The 14182-nt window shown below is 50.8% G+C and overlaps 1 protein-coding gene across 3 annotated transcripts in view; it reads left to right on the top strand.

Moving 5' to 3' along the window:
• The window catches only part of LOC106609678 (oxysterol-binding protein-related protein 8), a 164427-nt gene that overhangs the window by 24634 nt on the left and 125611 nt on the right, over positions 1–14182 (top strand). For all 3 annotated transcript variants that reach the window (XM_045722315.1, XM_045722314.1, XM_045722316.1), the window contains one exon: positions 4461–4559. In XM_045722315.1, the coding sequence (XP_045578271.1) occupies positions 4506–4559 (54 nt within the window). In that variant the 5' untranslated portion in view covers positions 4461–4505. The remainder of the gene's footprint in view (positions 1–4460; positions 4560–14182) is intronic.

Below are 14182 nucleotides of genomic sequence, written 5' to 3'. Positions count from 1 at the left end.
GGTCGGGGTCCAGCCTGCAGGCTTACCCTGGTCCCTGCTGTTGGTCGGGCCCAGCCTGCAGGTTTACCCTGGTCCCTGCTGTTGGTCGGGATCCAGCCTGCAGGCTTACCCTGGTCCCTGATGTTGGTCGGGGTCCAGGCTGCAGGCTTACCCTGGTCCCTGCTGTTGGTCGGGCCCAGCCTGCAGGCTTACCCTGGTCCCTGATGTTGGTCGGGGCCTAGCCTGCAGGTTTACCCTGGTCCCTGCTGTTGGTCGGGATCCAGGCTGCAGGTTTACCCTGGTCCCTGATGTTGGTCGGGGTCCAGGCTGCAGGCTTACCCTGGTCCCTGCTGTTGGTCGGGGTCCAGGCTGCAGGCTTACCCTGGTCCCTGATGTTGGTCGGGGCCCAGCCTGCAGGCTTACCCTGGTCCCTGCTGTTGGTCGGGGTCCAGGCTGCAGGCTTACCCTGGTCCCTGCTGTTGGTCGGGGCCCAGCCTGCAGGCTTACCCTGGTCCCTGCTGTTGGTCGGGGCCCAGCCTGCAGGCTTACCCTGGTCCCTGCTGTTGGTCGGGCCCAGCCTGCAGGCTTACCCTGGTCCCTGCTGTTGGTCGGGGTCCAGGCTGCAGGCTTACCCTGGTCCCTGCTGTTGGTCGGGGTCCAGGCTGCAGGCTTACCCTGGTCCCTGCTCTTGGTCGGGGCCCAGCCTGCAGGCTTACCCTGGTCCCTGCTGTTTGTCGGGGTCCAGGCTGCAGGCTTACCCTGGTCCCTGCTCTTGGTCGGGGCCCAGCCTGCAGGCTTACCCTGGTCCCTGCTCTTGGTCGGGGCCCAGCCTGCAGGTTTACCCTGGTCCCTGATGTTGGTCGGGGTCCAGGCTGCAGGCTTACCCTGGTCCCTGATGTTGGTCGGGGTCCAGGCTGCAGGCTTACCCTGGTCCCTGCTGTTGGTCGGGCCCAGGCTGCAGGCTTACCCTGGTCCCTGCTGTTGGTCGGGGTCCAGGCTGCAGGCTTACCCTGGTCCCTGCTCTTGGTCGGGGCCCAGCCTGCAGGCTTACCCTGGTCCCTGCTGTTGGTCGGGGTCCAGGCTGCAGGCTTACCCTGGTCCCTGATGTTGGTCGGGGTCCAGGCTGCAGGCTTACCCTGGTCCCTGCTGTTGGTCGGGATCCAGGCTGCAGGCTTACCCTGGTCCCTGCTGTTGGTCGGGGTCCAGGCTGCAGGCTTACCCTGGTCCCTGCTGTTGGTCGGGGTCCAGGCTGCAGGCTTACCCTGGTCCCTGCTGTAATCCCCTGTCTGTGTTGTCTGGGCAAAGTCACCAAGACACTATTTTGGGATTCCCAGCTGCCTGCCAGTGTGTTTGGGAGTTATTCATGGGCTGCTCTTCCTGACAGGCAGCTGTGGGACAGACCACAGGAGTGAGTGCGTGTAGTCGTGTACAGTGTGAGTGTGTAGGAGCAGGGCTGTTGTGCCACTGCCAAGGCAGAGACGGCAAAAGATGGCAATAGAGAGAAAGACAGACAGAGAGAGAGAGAGAGTAGCCTTGCTAACCCATAACACCTGTTGAAATCCAGATATGGTCAGGTGGATGTTATATGAACCAGCCACAGAGTTCATGATGCTTTAGTCTCTAGCTCTCCACAGCACCACTTCCATGTGGAAACCCATTGTCCCCGAGCAGCTCACATTATGTCACAGCACAGTTCCAGCATCCTCTCCTGTCCCCACACTTTATGAGCATCCCAAATGGCACCCTATTCCTTATGTAGTGCACTACATTGACCAGACCCATAGGGCTCTGGTCAAAAGTAGTGCACTATATAGGGAAACGGGTGCCATTTGGGAGCCAGCTGATGTGTTCTCCATGACTGACTCGGCTCTCCGTTTCCATCATGAGGAGAACTCTCCACTGGCCCCAAAAGAGCTGCAGAAAAAATACTTGGAATGGTTGGAAGGAAAAGCTTGACGTCAATGGGGAGAAAGAAATCATTTTTCACTTTCTCTCTCTCTCTCTCTCTCTGTCTCTCTCTCTTTGTACTTTTGTGTTGTCACTTTCAATGGTTCATTAGAGAGAGCGCATCATTCAAAGTCAAGTGCTTTTGCTCTTATTATTAAATATGTAGTTTAAGTATAACTCTGACTGGTGTGTGAAGTTTGTAACTCATTTGGTAATGCAGAAATTAGCCACCACAAGGCTTTGGCCAAGAAACAGAAACCTTGAGAAGCGTTCCTAGCTGTGCACTGTGGGAAATGTGGTGTGACACTGAGTTCCTGTCTCTGAGTCGACCGGCAGAAACATGGCGCTGTATTGATCTGCCTCTGTAGAGCTGAGATGCGAGGCTACCTCGGACGCTCTGATATTGGCTATTAAGGTTATTGACGCTTTGGGAGGAGGACAGGCTGCTGTTGATTTGCCAGGGAAAGATGTGACAGCCGCTGTGAAGAGGGGAGACAGAGAGGAGACAGAGGGGAGACAGAGAGGAGACAGAGAGGAGACAGAGAGGAGACAGAGAGGAGACAGAGGAGACAGAGAGGAGACAGAGAGGAGACAGAGAGGAGACAGAGAGGAGACAGAGAGGAGACAGAGAGAGACAGAGAGGAGACAGAGAGGAGACAGAGAGAGACAGAGAGGAGACAGAGAGGAGACAGAGAGAGAGCAACGCCCTCAGCCTCGCCATCAGTTTATGCCTCTCAGCGGGTGGCAGGTACATTAGGCTAGATTGTCATGTTGGATTGTCGAGAGAAGCAGTTGCAATTAGGAAAGTAACTGAGGGGGAAAGAAATGATTGTTTCTGCCTTATGAGAAGCTGGCAGGAGGACATATGACGGATGTCACATTGGAAGTTCAGCCTTGCTCTGAACATCATCACATATAAGTAATAATTGAAAGGGTGGGGAAAACCCCAAAATGATCAAAGCCATCAGAAGGGTTGAGCTGCAGATGGCAGCATATGACCCCTGGACATGGTGCTGCCTGGCTGGCCTCCACTTTCACTTGTGACCTTTAGGCGTGTGACCTTTAGGCGTGTGTCCTGATGTGCCGGGCTGTGCTGGGATCTCATTGTTTATGCTGTGTGTGTTTCTGTGGGTCTGTGTCAATAGTGTGTGTGTGTGGTGTGCTTGCGTTCTATGTTTACCTGTCATGTCCTGTCTTCCTCTCTGTTTCTCTCTTCCTCCCTCTGTCTATATGTTTACCTGTCATGTCCTGTCTTCCTCTCTGTTTCTCTCTTCCTCTCGGTTTCTCTCTTCCTCCCTCTGTCTATATGTTTACCTGTCATGTCCTGTCTCCCTCTCTGTTTCTCTCTTCCTCTCTGTTTCTCTCTTCCTCCCTCTGTCTATATGTTTACCTGTCATGTCCTGTCTTCCTCTCTGTTTCTCTCTTCCTCTCTGTTTCTCTCTTCCTCCCTCTGTCTATATGTTTACCTGTCATGTCCTGTCTCCCTCTCTGTTTCTCTCTTCCTCTCTGTTTCTCTCTTCCTCCCTCTGTCTATATGTTTACCTGTCATGTCCTGTCTCCCTCTCTGTTTCTCTCTTCCTCCCCCTGTCTTTATGTTTACCTGTCATGTCCTGTCTCCCTCTCTGTTTCTCTCTTCCTCTCTGTTTCTCTCTTCCTCCCTCTGTCTATATGTTTACCTGTCATGTCCTGTCTCCCTCTCTGTTTCTCTCTCCCTCTCAGTTTCTCTCTTCCTCTCTGTTTCTCTTCCTCCCTCTGTCTATATGTTTACCTGTCATGTCCTGTCTTCCTCTCTGTTTCTCTCTTCCTCCCCCTGTCTTTATGTTTACCTGTCATGTCCTGTCTCCCTCTCTGTTTCTCTCTTCCTCTCTGTTTCCCTCTTCCTCCCCCTGTCTTTATGTTTACCTGTCATGTCCTGTCTCCCTCTCTGTTTCTCTCTTCCTCTCTGTTTCCCTCTTCCTCTCTGTTTCTCTCTTCCTCCCCCTGTCTTTATGTTTACCTGTCATGTCCTGTCTCCCTCTCTGTTTCTCTCTTCCTCTCTGTTTCCCTCTTCCTCTCTGTTTCTCTCTTCCTCCCTCTGTCTTTATGTTTACCTGTCATGTCCTGTCTCCCTCTCTGTTTCTCTCTTCCTCTCTGTTTCTCTCTTCCTCCCTCTGTCTTTATGTTTACCTGTCATGTCCTGTCTCCCTCTCTGTTTCTCTCTCCCTCTCTGTTTCTCTCTTCCTCTCTGTTTCTCTCTTCCTCCCTCTGTCTATATGTTTACCTGTCATGTCCTGTCTTCCTCTCTGTTTCTCTCTTCCTCTCTGTTTCTCTCTTCCTCCCTCTGTCTTTATGTTTACCTGTCATGTCCTGTCTTCCTCTCTGTTTCTCTCTTCCTCTCTGTTTCTCTCTTCCTCCCTCTGTCTATATGTTTACCTGTCATGTCCTGTCTCCCTCTCTGTTTCTCTCTTCCTCTCTGTTTCTCTCTTCCTCCCCCTGTCTTTATGTTTACCTGTCATGTCCTGTCTCTTAACCCTCTCTGGTTCTCTCTTCCACAGACATGCAGAGCTCTGAGCATCTCTAACAGGCAGCACTGTGGAACCATGGACTCTTCTTGTTCTGAGTCCCAGTCCCAGGGCGACGGTGAGAAAGCTCTGGTGAGTACATGCCCCATCCCTCCTCTCTTGGGCAGGGAAATGTCACCTCACAACTCGCAGGAGCATCATGCCCCTTTTGTCTGGACTCAGGCCTATTAGCTCTGGGCTTCTTGTCTTGTAAAGCCCAGTTATAAAGCCCAGTTATAAAGCCTTCGTCTTATTGTGGTGCTCAGGGTCCTGGATGTCTTCCTCATTGGTGGCTTTGTCTTATGTCATGTCCTTATCAGTGATGATGACAGGGGTGTGTTCAGTTCAGGGCTCTGTGTCTTAATGATGTCCTACGGTGCTCATGTTCCTAGCCTGCCACCGGCTTTGGCAGTCCCACACTGAGTCACGGTTTCAGGCACTTGTGCCGGACATTAAAGGTCGCTTAGCCTCTCACTTTCATGCCTCGTGGGAATGCCAACAGCAGAGAGAGAGGAATATGAAGCGGTGAACGAATGAAGAAGATGAAAACCTGGAGAAGATCAAACCTGTCTAGTCCTTTCACATACACACCATGTCCACATACACACCATGTCCACATACACACCATGTCCACATACACACCATGTCCACGTACACACCATGTCCACATACACACCATGTTCACACTACACACCATGTTCACACTACACACCATGTCCACATACACACCATGTCCACATACACACCATGTCCACACTACACACCATGTCCACACTACACACCATGTCCACATACACACCATGTTCACACTACACACCATGTCCACACTACACACCATGTCCACACTACACACCATGTCCACACTACACACCATGTCCACATACACACCATGTTCACACTACACACCATGTCCACACTACACACCATGTCCACATACACACCATGTTCACACTACACACCATGTCCACGTACACACTACACACCATGTCCACGTACATACCATGTCCACACTACACACCATGTCCACGTACACACTACACACCATGTCCACATACACACCATGTCCACATACACACCATGTCCACATACACACCATGTCCACACTACACACCATGTCCACACTACACACCATGTCCACACTACACACCATGTCCACGTACACACTACACACCATGTCCACACTACACACCATGTCCACATACACACCATGTTCACACTACACACCATGTTCACACTACACACCATGTCCACATACACACCATGTCCACACTACACACCATGTTCACACTACACACCATGTCCACATACACACCATGTCCACATACACACCATGTTCACACTACACACCATGTCCACACTACACACCATGTCCACATACACACCATGTCCACATACACACCATGTCCACACTACACACCATGTCCACATACACACCATGTCCACGTACACACTACACACCATGTTCACACTACACACCATGTTCACACTACACACCATGTTCACACTACACACCATGTCCACGTACACACCATGTCCACACTACACACCATGTCCACACTACACACCATGTCCACACTACACACTACACACCATGTTCACACTACACACCATGTCCACACTACACACCATGTCCACACTACACACCATGTCCACATACACACCATGTCCACACTACACACCATGTCCACACTACACACCATGTCCACGTACACACTACACACCATGTTCACACTACACACCATGTTCACACTACACACCATGTCCACGTACACACCATGTCCACACTACACACCATGTCCACGCTACACACCATGTCCACGCTACACACTACACACCATGTTCACACTACACACCATGTCCACACTACACACCATGTCCACACTACACACCATGTCCACACTACACACCATGTCCACACTACACACTACACACCTTGTCCACACTACACACTACACACCATGTCCATGTCCACACCATGTCCACACTACACACCATGTCCACGTACACACCATGTCCACACTACACACCATGTCCACACTACACACCATGTCCACACTACACACCTTGTCCACACTACACACTACACACCATGTCCATGTCCACACTACACACCATGTCCACGTACACACAGCTATACCCACAGTGTAGAACACAGCTATACCCACAGTGTAGAACACAGCTATACCCACATCTATACCCACAGTGTAGAACACAGCTATACCCACAGCTATACCCACAGTGTAGAACACAGCTATACCCACAGTGTAGAACACAGCTATACCCACAGTGTAGAACACAGCTATACCCACAGTGTAGAACACAGCTATACCCACATCTATACCCACAGTGTAGAACACAGCTATACCCACAGCTATACCCACATCTATACCCACAGCTATACCCACAGTGTAGAACACAGCTATACCCACAGTGTAGAACACAGCTATACCCACAGTGTAGAACACAGCTATACCCACAGTGTAGAACACAGCTATACCCACAGCTATACCCACATCTATACCCACAGTGTAGAACACAGCTATACCCACAGTGTAGAACACATCTATACCCACAGTGTAGAACACAGCTATACCCACATCTATACCCACAGTGTAGAACACAGCTATACCCACATCTATACCCACAGTGTAGAACACAGCTATACCCACATCTATACCCACAGCTATACCCACATCTATACCCACAGTGTAGAACACAGCTATACCCACAGTGTAGAACACAACTATACCCACAGTGTAGAACACAGCTATGCCCACAGTGTAGAACACATCTATGCCCACAGTGTAGAACACAGCTATACCCACATCTATACCCACAGTGTAGAACACAGCTATACCCACATCTATACCCACAGTGTAGAACACAGCTATACCCACATCTATACCCACAGCTATACCCACATCTATACCCACAGTGTAGAACACAGCTATACCCACAGTGTAGAACACAGCTATACCCACAGTGTAGAACACAGCTATGCCCACAGTGTAGAACACAGCTATGCCCACAGTGTAGAACACAGCTATACCCACAGTGTAGAACACAGCTATACCCACAGTGTAGAACACAGCTATACCCACATCTATACCCACAGTGTAGAACACAGCTATGCCCACAATGTAGAACACAGCTATACCCACAGTGTAGAACACAGCTATACCCACAGTGTAGAACACAACTATACCCACAGTGTAGAACACAACTATGCCCACAGTGTAGAACACATCTATGCCCACAGTGTAGAACACATCTATGCCCACAGTGTAGAACACAGCTATACCCACATCTATACCCACAGTGTAGAACACAGCTATACCCACATCTATACCCACAGTGTAGAACACAGCTATACCCACATCTATACCCACAGCTATACCCACATCTATACCCACAGTGTAGAACACAGCTATACCCACAGTGTAGAACACAGCTATACCCACAGTGTAGAACACAGCTATACCCACAGTGTAGAACACAGCTATGCCCACAGTGTAGAACACAGCTATACCCACAGTGTAGAACACAGCTATACCCACAGTGTAGAACACAGCTATACCCACAGCTATACCCACATCTATACCCACAGTGTAGAACACAGCTATACCCACATCTATACGCACAGTGTAGAACACAGCTATGCCCACAATGTAGAACACAGCTATACCCACAGTGTAGAACACAGCTATACCCACATCTATACCTCCGACTTGGATATCATAAGGTGAATGCACCAATTTGTAAGTCGCTCTGGATAAGAGCGTCTGCTAAATGACGTAAATGTAAATGTATACCCACAATGTAGAACACATCTATACCCACAGTGTAGAACACATCTATACCCACAATGTAGAACACAGCTATACCCACAGCGTAGAACACATCTATACCCACAGCGTAGAACACATCTATACCCACAGTGTAGAACACATCTATACCCACAATGTAGAACACAGCTATACCCACAGCGTAGAACACATCTATACCCACAGCGTAGAACACATCTATACCCACAATGTAGAACACATCTATACCCACAGCGTAGAACACATCTATACCCACAATGTAGAACACATCTATACCCACAGCGTAGAACACATCTATACCCACAGTGTAGAACACATCTATACCCACAATGTAGAACACATCTATACCCACAGCGTAGAACACATCTATACCCACAGTGTAGAACACATCTATACCCACAGTGTAGAACACAGCTCTACCCACATCTATACCCACATCTATACACATGCTGGCACATAAACAGAAAATACACAAACACATGTTGTATCATCATCGGCGATCACTCAAGTCCAGTATGATTACCCTCCAGTATGATTGCCCTGCAGTATGATTGCCCTCCAGTATGATTGCCCTCCAGTATGATTGCCCTCCAGTATGATTGCCCTCCAGTATGATTGCCCTCCAGTATGTATGATTGCCCTCCAGTATGATTGCCCTCCAGTATGATTGTCCTCCAGTATGATTGCCCTCCAGTATGATTGCCCTCCAGTATGATTGCCCTGCAGTATGATTGCCCTCCAGTATGATTGCCCTCCAGTATGATTGTCCTCCAGTATGATTGCCCTCCAGTATGATTGCCCTGCAGTATGATTGCCCTCCAGTATGATTGCCCTCCAGTATGATTGCCCTCCAGTATGATTGCCCTCCAGTATGATTGTCCTCCAGTATGATTGTCCTCCAGTATGATTGCCCTCCAGTATGATTGCCCTCCAGTATGATTGCCCTCCAGTATGATTGCCCTCCAGTATGATTGCCCTGCAGTATGATTGCCCTCCAGTATGATTGCCCTCCAGTATGATTGCCCTGCAGTATGATTGCCCTCCAGTATGATTGCCCTCCAGTATGATTGCCCTCCAGTATGATTGCCCTCCAGTATGATTGCCCTCCAGTATGATTGCCCTCCAGTATGATTGCCCTCCAGTATGATTGCCCTCCAGTATGATTGCCCTGCAGTATGATTGCCCTCCAGTATGATTGCCCTCCAGTATGATTGCCCTGCAGTATGATTGCCCTCCAGTATGATTGCCCTGCAGTATGATTGCCCTCCAGTATGATTGCCCTGCAGTATGATTGCCCTCCAGTATGATTGCCCTCCAGTATGATTGTCCTCCATGGGGACTTCTATGTGTGGGTCTTCAGACAGCTGTAGAGGCTGAGGTGAGATCCTCAGGCTCTGTTACAGTGTGGGCATGTGTGAGTGATGTTTGTGATGATGGTTGGGTCTTCCTGGTGTTGAGTCTGTCCTTGTGAACCTGCTGCTTGTTCTCTGTCAGAGCCCCAGGTGTTGCAAGTCCCCCATAAACAGGGAGTGTCCCTCCCTCCCTCTGAATCCTTTTATTTCTTATTTTATTTTATTTCACCTTTATTTAACCAGGTAGGCAAGTTGAGAACAAGTTCTCATTTACAATTGCGACCTGGCCAAGATAAAGCAAAGCAGTTTGACACATACAACAACACAGAGTTACACATGGAGTAAAACAAACATACAGTCAATAATACAGTAGAAAAATAAGTCTATATACAAAGTGAGCAAATGAGGTGAGATAAGGGAGGTAAAGGCAAAAAAGGCCATGGTGGCAAAGTAAATACAATATAGCAAGTAAAACACTGAAATGGTAGATTTGTAGTAGAGGAAAGTGCAAAGTAGAAATAAATAATGGGGTGCAAAGGAGCAAAATAAATAAAATAAATAAATACAGTAGGGGGAAGAGGTAGTTGTTTGGGCTAAATTATAGATGGGCTATGTACAGGTGCAGTAATCTGTGAGCTGCTCTGACAGCTGGTGCTTAAAGCTAGTGAGGGAGATAAGTGTTTCCAGTTTCAGAGATTTTTGTAGTTCGTTCCAGTCATTGGCGGCAGAGAACTGGAAAGAGAGACGGCCAAAGGAGGAATTGGCTTTGGGGGTGACCAGAGAGATAAACCTGCTGGAGCGCGTGCTACAGGTGGGTGCTGGTATGGTGACCAGCGAGCTGAGATAAGGGGGAACTTTACCTAGCAGGGTCTTGTAGATGACCTGGAGCCAGTGGGTTTGGCAACGAGTATGAAGCGAGGGCCAGCCAACGAGAGCATACAGGTCGCAGGGGTGGGTAGTATATGGGGCTTTGGTGACAAAACGGATGGCACTGTGATAGACTGCATCCAGTTTGCTGAGTAGAGTATTGGAGGCTATTTTGTAAATTACATCGCCGAAGTCAAGGATCGGTAGGATGGTCAGTTTTACAAGGGTATGTTTGGCAGCATGAGTGAAGGACGCTTTGTTGCGAAATAGGAAGCCAAATCTATATTTAACTTTGGATTGGAGATGTTTGATGTGAGTCTGGAAGGAGAGTTTACAGTCTAACCAGACACCTAGGTATTTGTAGTTGTCCACATATTCTAAGTCAGAACCGTCCAGGGTAGTGATGTTGGACGGGCGGGCAGGTGCGGGCAGCGATCGGTTGAAGAGCATGCATTTAGTTTTACTTGTATTTAAGAGCAGTTGGAGGCCACGGAAGGAGAGTTGTATGGCATTGAAACTCGTCTGGAGGTTTGTTAACACAGTGTCCAAAGAAGGGCCAGAAGTATACATACAGTATCTGTCAGTACATACATACAGTATCTGTCAGTACATACATACAGTATCTGTCAGTACATACATACAGTATCTGTCAGACAGTGTGCTCATTAAGATAGTACCCATATCAGGGACAAGCAAGCGGTTGGTTGGTTCAATACTAATGAGATTACAGGCTGAGTTTGGCCCTGTACAACTTTTCCTCTCTTAAAACCCTTCAGAAGAATCTCAGTATCGAATGTTTGTTTTAGCGCGATGTTCACAGAATTAAGGTTGTCGTTTTGTTTGGTTTTTCAGCATTCTCTGTCTTTTTGGTGTCTTCTCCTTCACTCCTCCTCCTGCTGTGTGTACTGTCACCTTCCCACTCCACAGACACCAACCCCTCCTCCTCCTGCTGTGTGTACTGTGTCACCTTCCCACTCCACAGACACCAACCCCTCCTCCTCCTGCTGTGTGTACTGTGTCACCTTCCCACTCCACAGACACCAACCCCTCCTCCTCCTGCTGTGTGCACTGTCACCTTCCCACTCCACAGACACCAACCCCTCCTCCTCCTGCTGTGTGTACTGTCACCTTCCCACTCCACAGACACCAACCCCTCCTCCTCCTGCTGTGTGTACTGTCACCTTCCCACTCCACAGACACCAACCCCTCCTCCTCCTGCTGTGTGTACTGTCACCTTCCCACTCCACAGACACCAACCCCTCCTCCTCCTGCTGTGTGTACTGTGTCACCTTCCCACTCCACAGACACCAACCCCTCCTCCTCCTGCTGTGTGTACTGTGTTACCTTCCCACTCCACAGACACCAACCCCTTCCTCCTCCTGCTGTGTGTACTGTGTCACCTTCCCACTCCACAGACACCAACCCCTCCTCCTCCTGCTGTGTGTACTGTCACCTTCCCACTCCACAGACACCAACCCCCCTCCTCCTGCTGTGTGTACTGTGTTACCTTCCCACTCCACAGACACCAACCCCTCCTCCTCCTGCTGTGTGTACTGTCACCTTCCCACTCCACAGACACCAACCCCTCCTCCTCCTGCTGTGTGTACTGTGTCACCTTCCCACTCCACAGACACCAACCCCCCTCCTCCTCCTGCTGTGTGTACTGTCACCTTCCCACTCCACAGACACCAACCCCTCCTCCTCCTGCTGTGTGTACTGTCACCTTCCCACTCCACAGACACCAACCCCTCCTCCTCCTGCTGTGTGTACTGTCACCTTCCCACTCCACAGACACCAACCCCTCCTCCTCCTGCTGTGTGTACTGTCACCTTCCCACTCCACAGACACCAACCCCTTCCTCCTCCTGCTGTGTGTACTGTCACCTTCCCACTCCACAGACACCAACCCCTCCTCCTCCTGCTGTGTGTACTGTGTCACCTTCCCACTCCACAGACACCAACCCCTCCTCCTCCTGCTGTGTGTACTGTCACCTTCCCACTCCACAGACACCAACCCCTCCTCCTCCTGCTGTGTGTACTGTCACCTTCCCACTCCACAGACACCAACCCCTCCTCCTCCTGCTGTGTGTACTGTGTCACCTTCCCACTCCACAGACACCAAGCCCCTCCTCCTCCTGCTGTGTGTACTGTCACCTTCCCACTCCACAGACACCAACCCCTCCTCCTCCTGCTGTGTGTACTGTGTCACCTTCCCACTCCACAGACACCAACCCCTCCTCCTCCTGCTGTGTGTACTGTGTTACCTTCCCACTCCACAGACACCAACCCCTCCTCCTCCTGCTGTGTGTACTGTCACCTTCCCACTCCACAGACACCAACCCCTCCTCCTCCTGCTGTGTGTACTGTCACCTTCCCACTCCACAGACACCAACCCCTCCTCCTCCTGCTGTGTGTACTGTCACCTTCCCACTCCACAGACACCAACCCCTCCTCCTCCTGCTGTGTGTACTGTCACCTTCCCACTCCACAGACACCAACCCCTCCTCCTCCTGCTGTGTGTACTGTCACCTTCCCACTCCACAGACACCAACCCCTCCTCCTCCTCCTGCTGTGTGTACTGTCACCTTCCCACTCCACAGACACCAACCCCTCCTCCTCCTGCTGTGTGTACTGTGTCACCTTCCCACTCCACAGACACCAACCCCTCCTCCTCCTGCTGTGTGTACTGTCACCTTCCCACTCCACAGACACCAAGCCCTCCTCCTCCTCCTGCTGTGTGCACTGTCACCTTCCCACTCCACAGACACCAACCCCTCCTCCTCCTGCTGTGTGTACTGTCACCTTCCCACTCCACAGACACCAACCCCTCCTCCTCCTGCTGTGTGTACTGTGTCACCTTCCCACTCCACAGACACCAACCCCTCCTCCTCCTGCTGTGTGTACTGTGTCACCTTCCCACTCCACAGACACCAACCCCTTCCTCCTCCTGCTGTGTGTACTGTCACCTTCCCACTCCACAGACACCAACCCCTCCTCCTCCTGCTGTGTGTACTGTTACCTTCCCACTCCGGACACCAACCCCTCCTCCTCCTGCTGTCTGTACTGTCACCTTCCCACTCCACAGACACCAACCCCTCCTCCTCCTGCTGTGTGTACTGTCACCTTCCCACTCCACAGACACCAACCCCTCCTCCTCCTGCTGTGTGTACTGTCACCTTCCCACTCCACAGACACCAACCCCTCCTCCTCCTGCTGTGTGTACTGTCACCTTCCCACTCCACAGACACCAACCCCTCCTCCTCCTGCTGTGTGTACTGTCACCTTCCCACTCCACAGACACCAACCCCTCCTCCTCCTGCTGTGTGCCTCGTCACCTTCCCACTCCACAGACACCAACCCCTCCTCCTCCTGCTGTGTGTACTGTCACCTTCCCACTCCACAGACACCAACCCCTCCTCCTCCTGCTGTGTGTACTGTCACCTTCCCACTCCACAGACACCAACCCCTCCTCCTCCTGCTGTGTGTACTGTCACCTTCCCACTCCACAGACACCAACCCCTCCTCCTCCTGCTGTGTGTACTGTGTCACCTTCCCACTCCACAGACACCAACCCCTTCCTCCTCCTGCTGTGTGTACTGTCACCTTCCCACTCCACAGACACCAACCCCTCCTCCTCCTGCTGTGTGTACTGTCACCTTCCCACTCCACAGACA

This window comes from Salmo salar, chromosome ssa07 (assembly GCF_905237065.1).
Source record: "Salmo salar chromosome ssa07, Ssal_v3.1, whole genome shotgun sequence".
In the NCBI taxonomy this organism is placed as follows: Eukaryota; Metazoa; Chordata; class Actinopteri; order Salmoniformes; family Salmonidae; genus Salmo; species Salmo salar.
This window is presented reverse-complemented; position numbering and strand designations above follow the sequence as displayed.